The sequence below is a fragment of the Stegodyphus dumicola genome, chromosome 5, assembly GCF_044657685.1.
Source record: "Stegodyphus dumicola isolate Sdum_Otavi_A_Nest chromosome 5, ASM4465768v1".
NCBI lineage: Eukaryota > Metazoa > Arthropoda > Arachnida > Araneae > Eresidae > Stegodyphus > Stegodyphus dumicola.
The window spans coordinates 59570076-59592250 of record NC_140772.1 but is presented as its reverse complement, the minus strand read 5'-3'; the positions used below and the strand labels follow the sequence as shown (position 1 = coordinate 59592250).

Below are 22175 nucleotides of genomic sequence, written 5' to 3'. Positions count from 1 at the left end.
TAATCAGAAGTGAGTTCAGAGGCGGTCTTTTCCTGATGGCCGGAGATCATGCGAATTGACTTCCTTACGGGTCATTTACAGGTATCTCGTTTCAAATGATCAGTTTATACCAGTTTTTTTTAAATGAATTTGCTTTCAAAAATTCTTCTTGCAGAAAATATGATATTACATGAAATAATCTTAAAAAAATGCAGATGATAATTAAGAATGTATAAATTAATACAGTAATTAAATAAGTTATTTAAAAGAAAAGGCTGAAATTTATTAATGTTGGGCATAATTATCAACCATAAATAAATGTTGTTGATAATTATGCCCAACATTAGCATAAATAAATGTGGTTGATAATTTTTACGTAATAATCTAAAGCAATAGATTGTTGGGACAAAATATTGACATATTTCGAAATCCTTCATTTTAAATTCTTAAAATCTACCCCAATTTAAGGTTGCTTTTAAGGCCTCCTGTTGCCTAATGGATAAAGCTTGGCTTCCAGAGCCGAGGATTTTCGGTTCAAAGAAAGTTATTGTAATTTAATTGGCATTTAAAAAAAAACATACTTATCGAAAAGTTTATCGCTAGCTTCAAAACAGCGCAGATACTTATTCAGTTTGAAGGCCAGTTTACTACTGGTGATGGTTTAACTTTGAGGTAACGCGTTGGGAACACCTTTCAGCGGATCTTATGTACATTATATGTTGGGGGTCTTGCTTTTTCTCATCTTTGATGAGTGTACGAATTCACTAAATTTTTACCTTCCGCGACTCTTTTTTTTTTTAATTTTATTTTTCACAAGGACTCTGCATTCATTTTTCAATTATTACAATCGAGATTTTAGTCTTGCAGGCAGTACTACGTGCATTTTCTTTCTTATAACAACAAGCCTTTGCTACAATTTACAAGACAAGGTAGTATGTGTAAAAGCCTTTTCGGCTAACGTCAGACTAGCAAAAGCGGTTTTAGTATAATATTGATTTTTTACTTAATTTAAAAAAAAAAATTCATTTTAAACCACCGGTGACGAATAAATCATTTATCTTAAAATTTAGAAAAACCATTATTTATACATATAGGAAGCTTTTCAGTGTAGGAAATTTAAATTAATGCAGAATTCAACCTTTGAGATTGAAGCCGATTTTATGGAATACTTCTAGACATTTTAATCGCTTCATGTTTGTTTTTCTCAATGTTTCTGTTACTTAATTATGTGTTAAAAATGCTAAACAGAAATATACAAGTAAATTCAGTGTAAAACCACAGAATTATAAGTTTTAAATATTTTCGAGCATTTTCCCCTTCAACAGTTTGTTTAAATTGGCCTTTATCCATTTTGCTACTATTTATTCATTAAATATTTATGACAAATTAATCAAGATACAGTATGTGAAAAGACTAATATTAGTTAAACAGGGTGTTGCCGAATCCGAAAAATTCAGAGGGGTAATAGTAGGTAGGCATCAAGAGAATTAGGTCGAGAAGAAAAAAAAAAAAGTTCTCGTATATAAATTTCCCATGCGTAAAAGAACTAGCAGTATATGCATGTGATTTACGGCCGAGCAAGTGGCCGCGGACGCCGAGCGTAGAGAATGTAGCAAGAGCAATATCCGACGAGACGTTATCCGCACCATTACAAACATCGATCAGCGACAGAGGGAGCTGGGATCCTTCCATACAACGAGGCGTAATGCAGGACAAGAACGTAGTGTGCGCATCCCTGAAACAGATCGGTTGGTTGTAGCTGAACTGCATACTCTGTACAAAATGGTGTGAAAGGTTCTACGAGCAGAAATGTGCATTTCTTTCACATGCAGAAGATCCAACTCCTAGGCGATGCCGATTAGCCCTTTCGATAGAGTTCGTCCTTTGGGTGCTTTATGCAACTTAAAATGATTTACAGTTTCTCGGCTATATTTTACTCTCAGATGAAGACTTCTTTAACAAGAGAAGGCGTAGTCAACGCGCAAAATGCGTTTATGTGGCCGTCCGAAAATGCCCACAGCACTGTCTCATTGAAAGGGGAACACAAGTTCGGAATTAACATCTGGGCAGGGATTCTTTGAGATCAATTATATATACCTTTTTCCTGAAAGTCTCAGCGGTGTAAATTACCTTGTTTTCCTAAACCACCTCTTCTTGGATTTGATACAGGGGATACTGGCTGTTGTGTGCCAGAACATGTGGTTCGTGCATGATGGTATGCCAACACATTTTTCGATTTCGATGCGTAACCACCTTGATGATACATATTTTCCGGAAGGTGGATCGGACATGACGGACCTGTTGCTTGATCTCCACACTTTCCGGACGTCATCCTTGGATTTCTTCTTCTGGACCACCTGAAATCGGTTGTTAATCAGGCGTCTGTGGATGCACTGGAGGATCTGATAGCACGAATCATCTTCGCTTCAGCAGACATCCCTAGCACACCGGATATGTCTGAACGCGTCTGGCAATCCTTCGTCTCTCGGTGTCGGCTGTGGAATGAGCTTCGCGGCCGCAAATTCGAACAAATCTTCTAAAAATGTCTCGTCGTCTCTTTTCTGAGGTTGAACTGTGATGCACACTATAATCCTCCTTTTCATCAAATAAATGCTTTAATACTACTTATTATTGGCCCTTTTAGTTCCACCCGACGTCACACTTTTCATAAGTATTTCCGCGATTTTCTCCCACTAAACGTGATTTGTGGCCCCATGTTCTATAACAGGTTTTCATCCTCTTGATGTCTAGTATCACCTCTCTGAATTTGTCGAATTCGGCAACCCCCTGTATGTATGATGAGTTTTTAAAATAATTTTAAGGATTTAAATGTTTTATGGATTTTAGTCAAGATTAGATATGATACTGACATATCAAGATTCCTTCTTGTGTAAATACATGCATATATATGCATATAAGAAGTACAAATTTATAGTGGAAAGAACGATTTAGTACTCATATAACAATCTGGAAAGAGTTTTATAACAAAAACTGGATGTTTCTCAATCAACAGAATTTAATCATAGATTCTCATATGTTGTAAGCATTTATTAATGACGAAATGTAGTAGGATTTCTTTCATCAAGGTTGTGTGATGCAAGAGATGGTGCTTTTGATCATATCTGAAGCTTTTTCTGCTATCATGATTGTAGGTATGTTTGTATTTCCCCAGACGATGGATGGCATGACTGATGCATCCACTACTCTTAATCCTTCAATCATTTTCACTCTGAAAAAGTGTCAAAAGAGAGATAAATGCATTATAAACAAGCCAATTTAGGAGGAAAAATAGTAATTTTGGTGACATTTATTACTGTATGTGCCAGTGGTTTTTAACCATTCTCCCCATTTCCTTATTATTATGGATTAGAATGATTTGATTCACGATTAAATTCTAAATATATGTGAAATTGAAAATATTTAATGTATTTTACTATAAAAGTACACACAAATTCAAAATACGTTATATTTAATAAATGTACATAACATATATATTTATTAATGCAGAAATTTTTGTTATATTTAATAAATAAAAGAAACATATCTTTTGATTTGCTTTCAGCCTTTCAGGTTCACATAATTTCAAATAAGTAGCAGTCAGTATTTGTTGTTAGCTTTTTATCTTAGTTTGGCAATCTGATCTCAAAAAAATCTTCCCTGAAACTGCTTTTTAACTTTTCTTCCTTCCCTGAAACTATTTAACTTATTTTACTAATTAACTTATTTTTTCATTGAAAACCACTGGTATACAGAGAGTTTTTGCAAATTCAGTTTTCAAGTTATTTTCTCGTTCAGTAATAAATATTGATTGTACTTAATGACTCTATTTTTCCCTTCGAATCCCGAGGTACATATAGAAGCTGCAAATGTAATATTAATATTTTTATTGTAAGTGGCCTGTAGCAGCTCTGTCTTCAAAAGTTGTTTTGAAGTCTGCACCAAGTGTTCTTCTGAATCCTAAAAAAAATGACATTTTTGAGGACATTTGGAGCACTAAAAAATGTCAAAGATCTAAGATTCCCACTGACGAAGCGGGTGACGGTGGTTTGATCTTGCCTATTACAATCATGTGCCAAAGAGTCACCCGGTCGATTACTCTGCTAGCAGAAGTACTCCATCTTCTTCTGATTTTGAGTTCATCAAGAAATGTGTAAGCTTTGGTATTACGTCATTGTTGTGGATTTAAGAGATTTTTTATTATGTAAATAATAATAGATGAAAGACTTCAGTTTACTTTTAAGTTTATTCTGGTTGTGGACTGTTATCTTTTGAGTACCACTGGTAAAATAAATTTCATGTAATTTTGTCTAGAATTCTGAATCAGAAATTTTACAAAGTAAATGGATCAATAAAATCTGTAAAGAAAAATAATAAAATTTGTATAAAATCTGTAATAAAATCTGTATTTCATGTCATTGTATTGTGATCATGAAATGTGTAGAAATTTAGCTTGAAGTACTGAAAATTAAGAATTAATAATCTACAATAAAAGTGGTTAATAAAAGTGGTAACTAGAGGCATTCTAGTTTGTAATTACTGTGATTACTAATCAATTAAAAGTTTTCGCCATTGCATCTTAATGTTTGTTCAACAACACTAGGACGAGCTTACCTCTCTCTCCAGGACTATGTGGCGGTTAATGCAGGTTGATTGCTTTTCACATTGCTTTATTTAAGTGTCAGAAAAAGGACGGATGCTTATCATTGAAATGTTTTCCATCATATGGACATTCAAAATATATTGGGATGAAATAATCTTGAGAGTTTAGTGGTAGGGGCAGAGGTGTGCAGTATCTTTTAATTCCATATCCCTTTGAACTCACTCAATAGTGGAATCGAGCAGCTAACACTTTTATACTTAATTAATTTCTGAATTAAATTATGCAATCGAACCTTCCTTAGGCTTCGTTTCTTCTAGTTGTTTCAGACCTTCACAGATGCCTACTTTCGCATTTAAGAATTCATTTTGCTTGAATACTGTCATAATGATATGGGGAAAGTGAACATGGTGTCTCTTTATCTGTGAACAACTATTGTCAAAATGCCCTTGAAGTTGTTGGGCTCTAAAAGTGTCCCTTTTTATTATCGTTAATTTTTTTTTATTTTGATTCAAAAGATTGAGTGCTTTTAAATTTTGTAGTGCTTCATAAAATATTAGACATACATAAAATAGGAGGAAAAGTGATAAATTTGTTAAATATAATAATATATTTATGAATAAGATTTAACTAGGTGATTGCTAGGTGATTTATAATTAGGCAATGTCTCAAATACATCTGTTGTTCGAAATACTGCATCTTTAATAATAAGCCTTCGCTGTTAGAAATCCGGAGTTCTACTTCTCTAAGTAACTTCAGTCATGCTTCACGTCTAATAATAAGGAAGATAAAGTGAGAGTGCACCTGTATGTGAGTGAAAATGTGTACTGCATTTTTTTGTGAATTGTGCTATATGCATTCCAATTCATTTAAACACACGAGAGCACCTTAACTGCTGTATAGTATAAACTGGATATGTTTTATTTCACTGTGTCGATGCCGAGTTTCATTAAATTCAGTCTTGTATTTATTTTATAGGAAATTCGGAGGGGGTATTTTCTAACTTTTGGATGCAAGTATATTGTTGACTGCCATTGGACTTATGATTGTAAGTAAAGAACTGTACCTGCTACTTTTAAAATAAAATAAAAAATTAATTATAAAATTTAAAAAATCAATTATGAGCTGTAGTTCGTACTTTAAAGCGAAAAAAGTCACTTTTGATATTATTTTTCATAAGTGTGTTACAAGTAGCGAACTTGTCTGGTGCAAAATGAGCAACTGTTAATTAATAAAATAGCAGATCTTAGACTAAGTATCTATAACTCCAAAGAACATATTAAAAATTAATTAATGATGAAACTTTTGTGCGTTGATTCATTATGTTTCTATTAAATATCGTTTCGATACTCTGGAAAATGTTCATCGTTTTCTTGAACTTTGCTTATTAGTTTACATTTATGAAAGCAAGCTTCCAGCCTTTATATAAATATAACTTAACATATATCAATTCTATAATAGCTAGATGAAAAAAAAAAATGAAGGGGACGAAGTGAGTTGCATTTCAAACGTTCTCACTTGAGCTGGGGGTCGACCACAGTTGTTGGATCATTCGGGTCTCCCATCTTGGCTGTTCCAACTGGATGGCTTAACGTCATGACTACAGCTCTAGCCATGCATTTTAAGAAGAGATCTAAATCTCCAAAGAAACGCTCGCATCCTGGGAATGAGGTGTTAAACATTTGTGATCCCACTCTCTGCATATGGAGACTTGACAGTATCTTAATGCAGGTTTTTAACCCTGAGGAAAAAGAAAGTATTAATTTCAATTACTTTTTTTTTTAGTATTGTGATCTTCAGAGAATTATTTTCTATAACGTCATTTAAATCCGTCAATTTTTTCCTTTCATTCATACAAACGCATACTGTTCCCACATTACAGACACTCATAGTTGAAATAAAATCAAATCCGCTTTCAAACTCCAATCTAATTATTCTTGCATTTCCAAAATCGTAAGAAAAAAAGTAGTATACAATCATACACATGTTTTCACATCCTAAATCACTACAGATGTGCCAAACGTACCGCCTGCCAAAATCGGCGATTTTTGTTTTGTCTCTCATGGTAATCCATTTAATCAGTTTCAGCCGCTTCTGTATATTTTTGTTAGGTTATTTTTCGTATTTCTGCTGTGCCTTCTTTTTTTTTTTTTTTTTTTTTTTTTTTTTTGATAGGGGTCAAAAATGTTTTATTGCATTTTTACCAACTTTTTTTAACAGTTTTTCCCTTTTTCGACCGATTTTTATTATTTTCATTTTTTTGTTTATATTTCGCACTTTAAGCCTAACAGGACTAATTTTGGGAGTAACGTTTCATGAACGCGGTGCATCTGGCATATTTGTTCCCGTAAATCTTTCCCACACCGTGGTTTAATATCTAAAATATCCCGAGAACACAAAAAACACGATTGCTACGCGTCAAAATGTTTAACACCAGGACCGGCGCTAGTCATTTTGCCGCGCCTAAATACTTCGCCGTTTTATTGCGACTCTTCTCTAAATTAAAAAAAAATATTTTTTTCTCTAACTTTTGGCGTTCTGTAGCGCCAGCCCTGAAAGTAACAATCACCAGCCAAATTCATGAGTTCACTGAATTTTAATTTTCACTAATAAATGTCATTTTTAAACACCGATTACTCCGCATGAAATTTTTAACGTGTCGTTGATCAAATTCAATTCAAACCGTTACAACAGTTGGTTCTCAAAATGTTTTGCCCCATGCACAGCTTTAACCATTGCTAGACGATCTTCCCCTCCGCTTCCTTTTCAAAACTTGGAAAATGTATATACATTTATCTAAATTTAGATTATTTTCAAATAGGTTTTGTAAATTAAACAACAAAAATATAGAATAAAAAATGTTGATAAATACCAAAACTTGAATAAAAGTAGTTTTTTTCCCATAAACTAAAATTTAAATGAAAATTTGATCGGATTCTCCCCTGGAATTATAAAATTCCTACCTGGTTGCGAACCCCTGCGTTATAGTGTTTGAACATCACGAGTTCTCTATTTTCCTCTTTTATAAGCTTCAGATGCTCCTCGACTACGGAATATACAGGTTGCCAACATTGGCGTGCTTATTGCGTACAAAACATTTCGTTGCCATGCAATGGTAGTAAATACAATTCCAAGCTTAATTAAGCTTAATTAAGTTCAAGTGATTGAGTAAAAACTGTAGGAATAATCCATTTTCAAAAAGATGCATTCATATTAGATAACTTTTAGAGTCTAAAGTTTGATAGTTGTGAAATTTATATTACATATGACTTGAACATTATCCGTTTGTGAATGAAAATCTATGAACTTTTTAAATCGCAGCGGTCGCATGATTACAATGTTGAAGCAATTATATTGTTGCGTGCCTATGGTTTCATAACAGAGCGAATGCACTCAGAACCGATAAAGCGACCTTCACGCTGACAGGTCAAACTTTCAGCTGGTACAAGGACAAGGGTAAAAAGCTGCTGAGTGAATCGGAAAGTTTCAGTTATAAATTTCGACGTTCAGATCGTAAAACTATTATATGGCAGAAAACTCAATGCCGAAATCCCAGAAATAATATTACATAGGTTGTAGCACCACATATAGGATTTCTTGGAATCGAGCAGCCCAGGTACCTTAGAAAAATTGTTCGAACTAGCTGTTGAAAATCAACGTGTTTTAGAAAATATGCATATGCGATGGTCAGAGGAAATATTTAGCGGGATCTTTAGAAAGTCTCTAGTCGAAAGAGGTTATAAGTTTCATGGGCAAAAACAATTTGGTGTCTGGCAGATTTTTCGTCGAGTAATGGCGATCCCATAAAAACAGAAAGAATATGATGTGAAGAAAGGCAGTGAGAAAAATTTACATTAGGAAGGAATGCTGTGGGCCAGAGAGGTCAGTCATTCCAGAATAAAGAAAATGCTTCTGAAAATTTAATTGAATAAACGATTTTGGTTAAAAATATAACCTTGTTGAATATGAAAATCATGTTGAACGAATTTTTTCAAAGGCTGGGATAGTAATAGAGGCGCAAAGTAGCTTTTTGACTGGTAAGATTTTTTTTAAAATTAGGTCTAGCTTGTTTTAGGTTACAGGAACAAAAGTGATAACAGCGCAATACAAATACTGTGAATACGTAGGATACGAGTTCCGTTGAATACGAGTTCCGTTGAATGGGCAAATAAAGAGCGAGTAACTTATGGTAATATTTTTTATGGTTAGAAATTTATGGACAAGGGTGATTTTGGAATTAGATTTTTTAAAAGCAGTTGGTGTCTGTGCAGATGGAGATGAGAATGGTAAAGGAAAAAGAAGCAGCACCGACAGCTTTGGACTTTAATGATCTGTCTCCGAATAAGAAGAAATAGTTGGAACAATTGCTAAGAAATTTTTCAGAATTATTTGATGAGAATTCAGAGTTAACTCAAGTTGAAAGTCATGAGACTGGTACGGGAGACAACTCCCCCCCCCAAATAAAGCAAAACTCTAACACTGCGATAAAGTCAAAGAATGTATGATTTAAAAACATATTTCAGAAATATTAAAGGGTTTTCATCCGCAGAGAACCCGTTGGCGCTTCGGAAAAGAACCCGTTGGCGCCGTTGCATTTTTACTCGCCAAGCTCGCGGTTCATCGGCGATGAGCCGAGCCGCAAACGTGATATTTTGTAAACGTGATTTTTAGTGCATATAAATTCAAGTTAGCAGACAAAACAATATATTAAGCATATGGTAGTAAAAATTCACAGATAATAAGCATGTAGATGTAAAACTAACTTGTTAAGCGTGATATACGAAAATTGTATTAAATTCAAGTTAGCACAGAAAAGAATATATTAAGTATAAGACAATATATAAGCATTTATAACGGAAATAAAAATTCATTTGAAAAATATAAATTAGTATTAATGTACTGAAATTAACCTGTTAAACGTGATAATGAAAAAAAAATTTGTCTTAAATTCCAGTTAACACAGAAAACAATATATTCCTTACACCAGCAGTGGTTTGCTACTTTTGATGACCATGTTGATGCATCAAACTATTCTGTCATCTTAGATAATCAATAATCTTTTTTATTTCAACTTAATCATCTATTTATGTCACACTTGCCATCCTTTGAAAGGTTATTGTTAGAAAAGCATTAACAATATATTATCTTGTTAAAATTTTACGCCAGAAAATTGATTTATTCTCATAATTTTAGATGACAATAACCAATAATAAAAATAAAAGCATTACTTAGTTATTTAAAGTGCTGGTTCTTAGAGCTGTTAATAATTAAGAACACAACGTGAACAGCTGTGTTACAAATTAGCATTCACCCCTCTCGCATTATTTTCTTCCTTTCATCCCGAACCGAGAACCGGCATCTATCTACGAAACTATTTCTATCTATTCGTTGTTAAAAAATTCAGAAAAAATAATAATAAATAAGAGAAGAATAATATAAATCTGCAAATGCGAACAACGACAGTGATAATTCAACAAAATGAACCCAAGAGGAATGGTTGCAAACTTCGAACAAGCGAATAGGATAAATGCGCTGGGTTACCAGGTTTGAACTTTTATCGCCAAAGTTGACGATGTTTACATTTACCGGGTTCTCTGCGGAAGTGCTTCCATATTAAAAAAGATAATCTCCGAGTAGTCCCTACGTTAGTCTTGAATTTCATGTAGAAAGAAGAATAATTTATCTCCCACCAATTTTAGGGCATGGAGACACGCTATCGATAGCAGGATTATTGAATAGCTTAATAAAATATCATGTTTACCTTTCACTAAAAGTTGAAGAAATAATTAGAAAAATAGAGTCCACATAATAGTATATGACCATACAAGATCTCACGTCTGGATATTTCCAAATATCTGTGAAACTAGAGGACATGCAAAAACGGCATTTATTACTAAATAGGAAATATACGCATTTCCTCTAGGGAAAGCATTTGGCCTATACTGGTAACCGCTACATTTTAAGGGTCACGGACATAATTTTATAGCCCGTACTAGAAATCAACATTGACATACTAGAAAGACATAAAAGTCTCTAGTAACACAACTGTTGAGCACATTGATCATAGAAAATAGCAATTAAAAATTATCCCCTACCGAAGACTGCAAAGAAGTTAGTATAATTTTTGGGTTTGGGCTTCTATTATAGCAGAGATTCGCTTATATAACAGATCCCTTGCTAAATTAAAAAAGATTAGATTCACTTGGTCGAGGGAAGACAATTTAATTTTTAAAAAGCCCCGGTCTTAAAACTGCTTGATCCGGAAGGCAAGTTAGAAGTCACTGCAGATGCATCTGATTTTGTGCAGGAGCTACGCTTATGCAAGACAGACAATAAGTAGCGTATTTAAGGAAAAAGAAAAAAGTAACAATTCAAATAAATTGTATGGTTACACTACGGGTCCTGTGTAGAGAGAAACACTAGGGGTCATGTTGGCTGAACAGAAATTTAGAGTCTATTTTGTTAAGTAGCCTATACTCGGACCATGCAACAATGACCTGTACTCGATAATACTCGATTTAATCACCTACTTAGCAATCAGAAGAGTAACAATGAGAGTGATACCGATGGCACACTCTTTTTTTTCTTTTAATTCTCACCACACATTCATATCCGATATGTAGAGATTCTTTTTCTCGTTCAATACTTCTACAAGATTTAATTTCATTTAGCCTAAGTTTAATTTAATAAGCATATATTTTGCATATATAAGGTAACTAGATGAGATCAGCGTCTTAAATTTGATTCCGAATAGCAACAGATATCTATGCCCTGATCAGAAATTGAATTACATTCTTATCGGCTTTGGAACGGAAATAAAAAAGAAAGTCATTACCCTCGACGACATCCTGCAGATCTTGTGGATTAGAATAGTAATTAGGATCAATTTCAGGAGGATCATAAGGGTTTGTTGAAAGAAGGCGGACGGTTCCTCGACTCTTAGGATGAAGAATCTGGGACAAGCAAAGATGAAGTGGTTTGCTTTGGTATGGCCCGAAGTACGCTTGAAAATCCTGGAAAACAGACAATGCGTAAGCAGTTTCGAAATTGGACGAAGGGAAAAAAAAAAAAATTACAGCAAATTTGTTGTTAGATGTTACGAAAAAGCTTACTCGGTACTGACGTACGTAACGTAAGACAGTATATAGAATATCCTTTATTAATGGTTATGAAATGTCATACACCATTCATTAATTACACAAAATATATACAAAAATTAAGGTATAAGTGATTTCAATTAAAGGTATTCTGGAAGGTATGTAAATTAAAATGTTATTAAGATTTTTATATAATAAGATAAAAGTTATTAGGAAGAAAGTACATTGTTTCAAATTTCATTTAGCCTAATGAGCTAACAGTTTTCAACCTGAAATTCAGCTATTTCTCTTAGCCTAATAATTCTCAGCCTGAAATATGAATTGATGATCATATGTTTTATGGAAGGCCACAAAAATTATTAATGCCCTCGTAGGGCAGCGTAATGACCACAACGTGGCACCAAAAATAGAAACGCTAAGTTATAAATACTTCGAAAGTGAGGTTGGGGAGAAGCACAACATTGTCATGTTTGCTCCTGCATTAATTTCCGAAATATGGACGGGAAGTGTATAAACGCATAAATGCTCGTAACAGACAAAGATGACCGCATTAATTTGGACAGCTTATAACCAAATACTCTATAAGGTATTTCTCCCGCCTTCTTAGCATGCCTTCGTGGTGTAATGGGACACTTGGCGCGTATTCGAGAGGTCACAGGTTCGAGTTCCGTCGAGGGGATTGCTAATTTTTCATGTTTCCTGCTTCAAAAATCATAATGCCTCTACAACTCTTCCCATTACTTAAATGAAATTCGTTGCTTTGTTTTCATAGTGTAGGGTTTATATTTATTTTAACTAACATTTATTTTAAGCTATCTTTCCTGTCAAGTCTTTACTTTCCCCTGGAATTGCCAATGCCAGAGTATGTAAATTTTAGTAGAACGCGCAGAGTATTCAAATTTTTAGCAGAAGTATTTTGAGTTAAATAGGAGGAAAACGAGTTTGTAAGTGTGCTTTCTTAATTCACGAGCGTGAAGGTTGCTAGGTAGAAATTTAAGAACCGCGCGTTTCGGCCTGTGTGCCTGCTTCGGCAGTTAGTTGAATCTTTCAACTTCTTATTCAGAAAGTTTGCTGAAATCTCAGCTGTATCTTAGAACGCGGCTAAGTTAGTGACGTTTATAGAGCCTCGTAGGTAGTGACCTCTTTATTTATTCATCCTGTTATTTATTTTTAGTTGTACTTTTCTATTTTTATTTAACCGCCGGGTCGGCGCAGTTTGTGAGCGTCAAGTGAACGCATCTGTAACTTCTAAAGTGAAAAACAAAAAGGGAGTTAAACCCTTCTTAAGAGTTTGTGTAATTTCCAGTTCATAGCAGTCACTACTACTGTTGCGGGCAAGTTGGGGCCACGCAACATCACATTGGCGCCCGAAAACTTTTCGAACTGAAATGGCCGAAAACTGGATGGAAGCTCCTGTACAATTCCAACAAGAAGAAATGGCGAACCAATTAGAAGGATTTGGATACTTGGTCCAGACGATGAGCGCATCAATCAAGCCAAACGTCAATTTCGAGGGAAAAAATTCGGTGGCGATATTCTTAGAAGGCCTAGAAAATCATTTCCAGCTATACCCTGTGCTTGAAAGACAAAAAGTTGTCATTGCCACGTCTGCACTAAGAGGACAGGCCTCACTATGGTGGAAGAATATAGGCAAATTTTTATTAGGGGAATTCGAAGGCCAAACATATACCTTTGAAAATTTCAAAAGATCATTATTAAAGGCCTTCCCCATAGTGAAAGACCGAGCAAAGCTAGAAGCCGAGCAATATAGTTTTTATCAACGAAATATAGAAGAGTTGACGGACTTTATTCTGCGAAAAATTAAACTGACGGATATGCTGTATGGGAAGAAACCCGACGCGGAGATTATTGAAATAATCTTACCAAGATTGCTACCTCCTGTTCAAGATTACTTCGAAATTCGAAACCCAAGCACCTTGCAGGAACTCTTCGAGTTGGCGGTCAAGTTCCAAAATCGCAGAATAGCGGAAAAAGCTAGAGGGGCATCGTATTCTCAAGGTCTCCGAAGGCAATCCTCAAATGAACAGACCAGAAACACAAATCGCTCTTATGGGGGGGGGGAAAGAGCTATCAAGCTAACTCATGGAAGCCCGAAGGTCAAGGCCCAAAAAGGAAATTTGAAAACAACCGTCCGCGTACCCAGATGACAGAAGTTGAAAGGAAAGCTTTAAACGAGTAGAGGGGCCTGTAAAAGCGAGGGTCCAGACCCCGGAAGTTTCAAAAAAAAAAAAAAAAAAAACTCTCAAGAAGATACCTAAATACGGTCGTGGTAAAGAACTCACAATTACCGATTATACAAGTCCTGGTTGGCGATGTACCAGTAGAAGCCCTCATCGATACAGGGGCAGAAGGTAATTTTATGAGTGATACATTTTTTAAGAAGAATTTTAATAGGTTACGATTATTTAAAAATAAAAACACAGAAATCATAGCAGCGCAAGGAAAAACTTGTCAATGTATTGGGAAATTATCATTACAAATACAGGTAAAAGATGAAAGCCTTAAAGTATTAATTTTTGTGGTAAAAAATTTGCAAAGTCCAGTTATTTTAGGCATGGAGTTTTTAAAGGCCGCGAAGGCCAAACTGAATTTTCAGGAAAATTCATTTATGATGGAAATGGATCGGAGGGTGGTGGAGCCAGTGGAACAACCGCAAGTCGACCTTAGCCATTTGAATGACCATGAAAGCCAAGCCATCCAGCAAGTGGTGAGTACTTTTTCGAACTTGTTTTCAGAACGGCCTGATAATTATCAAATTGTTACGCATGATATACAGTTAACTGCCGACAAACCCTGTAGGACTAAACCTTACCGGTATGATAAACAGAAAGAACAAATTATCGAAGAACGCATTCAGGAAATGTTGAAGAACCAGATAATAACGCTCATAAATAGTGAGTACGCGAGTCCAGTCGTACTATGTAGGAAAAAGAATGAGTCCCCTCCTTCGGATAAAAGGGCTTGGAGGTTTGCTATCGATTACAGAAAGCTTAATAGTGTTACTAAGTTCCCAGTTTACCCTTTGCCGGTTATAGAGGAAATTATTAGAAAGATTAAGTCTACGAGATACATGACTACGTCTGGCTACTATCAAATAGGTATGAGACCCGAAGACATACATAAAACCGCGTTTATCACAAAATCGGGCACCAGAAGTAACGCCACCCGCTCCACCACCCAAGAAGCAGAGAACAGAAGAGGAACCTAGCCCTTTTACAAGTCATGCTACGGTCCCGAAAAGAAGAAAGGAAAATGTTCAGACTCCAGCATTCAAGAAATCAACGCCGCCGCGTAAAGAATCTTTGGTAAATAGGAAAAGACCAGTTACAACGTCCCGCAGTAGAAATTCTGCGTCGAGGAAACCACTTCCAGGGCCAGATAGTCAGGAGCAAACAAGGCCGCCGTTCACGAGAACAAAAAGACAGAAGGAGGAACGAAAAGACCACCACCAACAGAAGAAATTCAAGCACGATTCCTGACCGGAGGCCGCCAAGACCAGCCGTCCAGGGGCAAAACGGAAAAGACAGGAACCCGAAGACTACCACTCCAAGAGGCCGGCGTATAGAGGGCGAAAAAGAAAAATAACCATAGACGAAACTCGAAGAACCCAAAGGAGACGATTGACTTCTATGAATTCCATAACGTGGGATCAGTTCTGACAGAAGAAGATGTCGGAGTTTCAATCATCGAAAACTCAAAGATAAGTTAAAATCTTCTATAAATTTTTTCTTTTGTTCCGAAATGTTATGCGTAAATACGAAGTTCTATGTTTTGACGGAAGTCAGTTTGTCTCGGTTGAGACTTAGTTTTGTTTTACTTTATTTATCTAAGGCAGAAATATTATTTTATTTAAGTATAAAATCTAAGAGCAAGCAGTTCCTGTTGGTCGAAAGACTAATTCTGTTATGTTAAAGCCAAAATTTGGCCGAAAGTAAAATAACTTCGTATTCTTGTATTAATGAAAAATTTAGTTTCAGTGCCGCCAGCTTGGCGAAGAAAGCGTGAAGTAAAAATTTTATTTTTATCTTATTCTTTGTATGGTAAATTGTAAAAATCATATGTATTAGAATTTTGTAAATATACGTAAATACTTGAAAGTTATGTAAAAGTAGAATTTAGTCTAGAAGAATAAAATTTTAGACGCTAAAAGTAAATACTCGAAAGAAATGAATTCAAATTTAAGTATTAAACTGTAGATAAAATCATGCTTTAGAGCGAAAGCCTGCATGTCTAATGAATGAGGGGGAATTAGAATGAATGTGTTTTGTAGGGTTCTCCATCTACACTTGAATTTTAAGAATGCTAAACATAGCTCATCGAGTTTCAGTATGTCGATTAAGGTGTGTCTATTTGGTCGTTGAATTCTAACATATCATTGTGGTTAGGGGAAGTGTTGTAATACTAAAACATGAATATTTCCGTTTGTCACCACACATGGTGGAGAACCAGGGTAAAGTTAAATTCATGTTTGAATACTTGAATGAATGTGAATTAAGCAATTAATTAAGGAAAATAAAACGATCAAAAACGAAAACTTTATCCAGTGTTAAGAAAGTGTAAATCATAATGTATTTAGAAGATACTGATACTTATTCCTTCCAGATGCTGGAAGGATGAGAAAAAATTGATTGCTGAAGACCAGGAAAGGTTCCTGTAAGAAGAGATGGTAAAATTATGTATCTACAGAAATTTATTCTAATTTTTGAGAAAACAGTTTGTTTTATGTAAACGGGGCTCTTGAATTTTAGTTCAGTATGTGGAAACGTTTTGAACAGGTCGTTTCTAGGACCTGCTTCCAAGTTTACCAAATTCTGGCAGCGGCAAATGTAGGGTTTATATTTATTTTAACTAACATTTATTTTAAGCTATCTTTCCTGTCAAGCATTTACTTTCTCCTGGAATTGCCAATGCCAGAGTATGTAAATTTTAGTAGAACGCGCAGAGTATTCAAATTTTTAGCAGAAGTATTTTGAGTTAAATAGAAGGGAAACGAGTTTGTAAGTGTGCTTTCTTGATTCACGAGCGTGAAGGTTGCTAGGTTAAAAATTTAAGAACCCCGCGTTTCGGCCTGTGTGCCTACTTCGGCAGTTAGTTGAATCTTTCAACTTCTTATTCAGAAAGTTTGCTGAAATCTCAGCTGTATCTTAGAACGCGGTTAAGTTAGTCACGTTTATAGAGCCTCGTAGGTAGTGACCTCTTTATTTATTCATCCTGTTATTTATTTTTAGTTGTACTTTTCTATTTTTATTTAACCGCCGGGTCGGCGTAGTTTGTGAGCGTCAAGTGAACGCATCTCTAAGTTCTAAAGTGGAATAAAAAGGGAGTTAAACCCTTCTTAAGAGTTTGTGTAATTTCCAGTTCATAGCAGTCATTACTACTGTTGCGGGCAAGTTGGGGCCATGCAGCATCACAACAGAATAAAAGATTGACATCTCCAAAAAGCATCTGACGATAGCCAACAACTTTCTTTAAAAAAGATGGTTATTTTTAAATTTTGGTTAATTTATTATTTTAAAATGATTTAATGTGCATGCTAAATTAACTTACGTCTTTTGTTAGAAAACAACTACATTCAGAAGTCAAACAACAAAAATCAGCGTTATATTTTCAAAATTTTTACAGGACTAGTTTCGATGGTTTTACCGAACCACCATCCTCAGCTGCAAAACCATTGGTTTTGCAGCTGCAGAGTATTTGCGGTTTTGCAGCTGAGGATGGTGGTTCGGTAAAACCATCGAAACTAGTCCTGTGAAAATTTTGAAAATATAACGCTGATTTTTGTTGTTTGACTTCTGAATTAGTCTTTGTTCGGCGTGCTATTGTGTCTTAAACAACTACATGTTTTAATGATAAAATTTTGAATAGATTCACTGATATTCTTGATTAGAAATTGTTATCTCCGTCAATAAATCGTCTATGCATAGCAAAAAGTAAGTATCTGTTACAGTCTGAGCATTCAGGTTGTAATACTCAACGCATAGCTGCACTTTCCCATCCAGCTTGGGAATCAAAACCACAGAAAACTGCTGCGATTGCAAGGATGCTCTCGTCAAAAACTGTCATGCAAGTACAATCTCTCGTACAAACCTGCTCCTGGTAACATCGATATATTCCAAATTTCTTTCAAATAGCCAAACCTCTGACTGATTTAACAAAAATGAAAGCAGTATGTGAGTGGTAAGTGCAACAAGAAAATGCTATCCAAAAGCTGAATTCAAAATTAATTAGGTCACCGAGTCTTAAGCAAGCTGATGGAATGAAGCCTTTTGTCATTCGAACAGATGCTAGGCACTGCAGCCATTCTATTAGTGTTGCTGCAGGTGGAGAAGAATGAAGAACCTCATAGAACCTCATAGAATATGCTAGCCAAATCTGACTCGACTTTACAATGTGTCCCATTTCTCCAGTTTGCACTAAACTCTTTCTCGTACAACAGGTACGAAAAAGAGTTATACCAATATAAACAGAAGCAATATGTTGATAAGAAATGACAATCAACTGCGAAATTTACTCTTGGAGATAAAGTCTAGGTTAGCTTCCACCCTGTCAGCAAAGGCCCATTAAAGAAAACTAGTGAATTCATGCCTAAGCGAGACGGTCACTATATGATAGTGAATACAAGACGCTCAACGACTTTTAATGTTGCCGATCGCAACGAAACAGATAAAATTTTCGGCAAATATGTTTCAACCTTGAAACCAAATCAAGAACGACACAAGTTTCAGACTTCAGGTCGGGTAACTCCAGTGGCTTTCTTGAAGGAAAAGGGTCGCCCAAACCAAAACCGAACCTGCATCCGTTTGAAAAGGTGTTCCTGAATTTTAAGTTACTATTAATGAAACTCTAGTTCGTTCATCTTCTTCTCCACCTACTAAACAAAGTAAACAAATGACAGTTCTTGACTTCTTGCTGAAACGTCTACGAAGTCAAGGGGGGAGGATGTAACACATTTATTTGGATGTAACCGAACGATTTTATCGAACGCCGTCTAGTGGCAACGAGAGCAACTTACATCAGTCGAGTTCCAGCTGCGATGAAGATAGTTTTTAATCTCCTTGTCTCGAATGTTAATTCTAAATGTTAGGGGTTTCGTTTTTGGTGCATGTCTGGTTTAATATATATTTTCTTTGTAAGTGTTCCTGTGCTCTGCTAATAAGTACTTTTAGAGCTAGGCAGCGTTTGTGTTTATAGAAGAACGGTTACATCATTATATTAGTTATTATTTTTAATTCAATATCTATATTTTTATAATTTAAAATACAGCACAATAATTGCTGAATTTTTTAAATCAATGACTATATTGATTCTGGTGACATTATCCTTGAATTAAAAAATATTGTAACAGCATCACTCAAGAATATTTTAAATTCACATTCTTCTGAAACTAGTAAGCCTCCGGTTCTCTAACGAATCGAATAAGCGAACGCATGAAACTCGCTACGGTATGCATAGCATGGGAATAAGACTGGGAGAATTAAAAAATAGAGAATAAATCCAACTTTGTATATACAGGGGTGTAGCTAGAATTTCCAGCGCCCGGAGGCAATTGAAGAATTTGCGCCCCTTTCTGTGTGCCAAGTTTGGAAAACATTTCGTTAAAAAATTTCGTAGCACCAATTTGGCGCCCCTTGGATGCTGCGCCCGGGGACAGATGTTCCCCTTGCCCCACCCTAGCTACGCCATTGTGTATATACATTTTGAGACTTAGCAATGAGATTAAAGTAAATAATATTAAATTAAGATTAAACGAAGGTGGATGGATTATTTTATTGCTTTCTTTTACAACATAACTCAAACTTTGCGCAACAATAGAAAGTAGAGTTAACAAAATAAATAAACTCATGAAAATTAATTAAAACCTTCATTGTACACAGTGTTTCGGATAAAATCACTGCTAAGCATTGTTAAACATTAATAAACATTGATTAGCTGCGGGCGTCCACGCCACACGCATTTTTTTTCTCTTCACGTTTTCTAATATAAGATAAACTATGTTAGTAAAATAATAGTAATTAATAAATAAAAATGATATTGCATTAAAATACAATTAAGTTTTACAATATATCAATAATGCGATGCTAATTGATTAAAATCGTCATGTTATTTATTATAAATTATGTTTAATAAATACTGTTTATATTAAATTTAATAAATTCTAAAAAATAAATTATATTAAATTAATATTAATTTTAATACACGTTAAAAAATTAACGTTTACAAAATTTAATAAATGTAATACTGTATTAGTTATTGGGCTCGTTAATGAACTTTTACAAAAATTAGTTTCATATAATATTTATTAAAATTTATAAAAGATTAATCTGTATTTCACTGTCTTTGAAAATTAAATCTATTTACGATTTAAAGCTTGAACAATAAAGTAAGATTCTTGAGCGCATTCCAATAATTGCTCCTCACTCTCTAATTTGAAGACCTAAACCACAATAAGGGTGGTAAAAAACAAAATAAAGCAAATTTTATTGACTTCTGATATTGCTATAACGGCAACCCTAAGTGTGTCCAACGGCGCACATACTTTTTTCTCTTCGCCTTTTCTAATTTATGATTCGCTGCATTGTTCGATGCCTGTAAATTTCTAAAGTTTTGTTAATAAATGTGAAATATTAATATTATCATTGGTTGACGAGGAATATATGAAATTATAAAAGATAACACGGTCTCTTTTTTCGGTCGCGGACACTTAGCCGACAGGACACTTAACCGACACCAGTTAGCCGACAAAACATTTAGCCGACAGGGACACTTAGCAGACAGTACATTTAGCCTACAGGACATTTAACCGACACGGACACTTAACCGACACGGACACTTAGCCGACAGGCCATTTAGCCGACACGGACACTTAACCGACAGGTCATTTAGCCGACACGGACAGTTAGCCGATAAGACACTTAGCCAATAAGGACACTTAGCCGACAGGACATTTAGCCGACAAGGACACTTAGCCGACAGGACATTTAGCCGACAGGACATTTTGCTGAAACAGAGAGTTAGCCATCAAGACATTTAGCTACGGGACATTTAACTGTCAACACATTTAATCCACAGGACACAAAGCCGACAGTAACGTTTAGCTGACACGTACCCAATAATTATTCAAACTTACTATCAATTACAAAATTTCTCGACTTCTCCATAAGTTCAATATTTAAGTTATTTTTTCACTATCAGTAAAATTCATTTTTAGATTCTTAAAGATCTCATATATACTTTTAATTATTGAGTTAATTTAGCATGGTTTGATATGTATCCATGGACCTTATAAGAAATAGACCAACTCAAATGGGTTTTCTCCCTTGCCTTGGCGTATTGCCGGCTGTCACCTTGCCCATATCCGGAGGAGTATGCAGCGCGTATAATTTTCAAGAAAAAGCTGGTAATAGCACCTCATTTGACAAATTAGAATTTTTAGATATTTTTATTTTTGAAACTGAGATTGATTTTTAAAAATTTAGCATGTTTATCAAGCATAATTGATGTTCTAAATAATTATAAAGCTGTTGCATGCTTTCAGGTCTGGATATTTTTGTAGCTTTTCCTATGCTGCAAGGAAATTTGTATCTCCTTCTTTTAAAAGTAATATTTTAAATCTGAACTAATAGAAAAATTCAAGCAAAAAATTTTCTCTTACAATTTTTATGCTTTTATTGGTATAAATAAGTAAAAAATACTAAAATTGAAAAAAGGGATTTTTGAAAGGTTTTGCTTAAAATTCTTATTTGTACTGCTTTTTTAAAATTATATCTGAATATTAAAGCATAATATTCTACAAAGAAGTTTTATTTCAATAATATTTCATAATACATTATAGTGATTAACACTTTTAACACTTTAATAATTTTTATGCATTTATTATAAAGTTAAAAATTGTATTTGACTGTAATAATTGATTGTGCTAGTATTTTATAGTGATTATTTTTTTAATTTATGTCTAGTTCTGCATAAGTTTTCTTATTTATTGTTAATTTATTTTATCAGCCCAAAGATGCGGCAGCTCAGAAAAGCTATTAGTTTCGAAACGGCATTTTGTTTTGTTTCACTATAAATGTCCATTTCACTTTGCAAACTGTTGCCACCAAATATTATCGCCCTGTATTATATTTAAAGAAATTAATTAATGAAGAATCTGCATGAATGCATGTATGTTTCTCTCGCACTGTGAAAAAACAACAGAATTTAGAACCATAAAATTTTGAATAACGTAATCCTCCACTCGAACATGGGCACCTGCAAGGCCTAATTTCGAATTTGTTTTAATCCATTTCATATTTTGTAATTTTAACGAAGTTTTGATTAACAAACTCAACGAGTTCAAAGCAAGCAATGACAACCCTGTACAGAAAATAACATTTTTATCTCCAACGCGGAAATTCTAAAGATATGTCATTTTCAAATATTTTGTGATATTATTCTTGAATTGAATTTTATGTGGTTTACCTGCGAAGAACATGATGTTTAAT

General features: G+C 34.6%; 1 protein-coding gene across 1 annotated transcript in view; it reads right to left on the bottom strand.

The window, feature by feature from the left end:
• Positions 1-2931: 2931 nt before the first annotated feature.
• LOC118190431 (glucose dehydrogenase [FAD, quinone]-like) overlaps positions 2932-22175 on the bottom strand; it is a 52443-nt gene continuing 33199 nt past the window's right edge. Inside the window, exons 10-12 of the mRNA XM_085817810.1 lie at positions 11412-11589; positions 6095-6317; positions 2932-3208 (exon numbers count right to left, since the gene is read on the bottom strand). Coding sequence (XP_085673936.1) covers positions 3061-3208; positions 6095-6317; positions 11412-11589 — 549 coding nt within the window. The 3' untranslated portion in view covers positions 2932-3060. The remainder of the gene's footprint in view (positions 3209-6094; positions 6318-11411; positions 11590-22175) is intronic.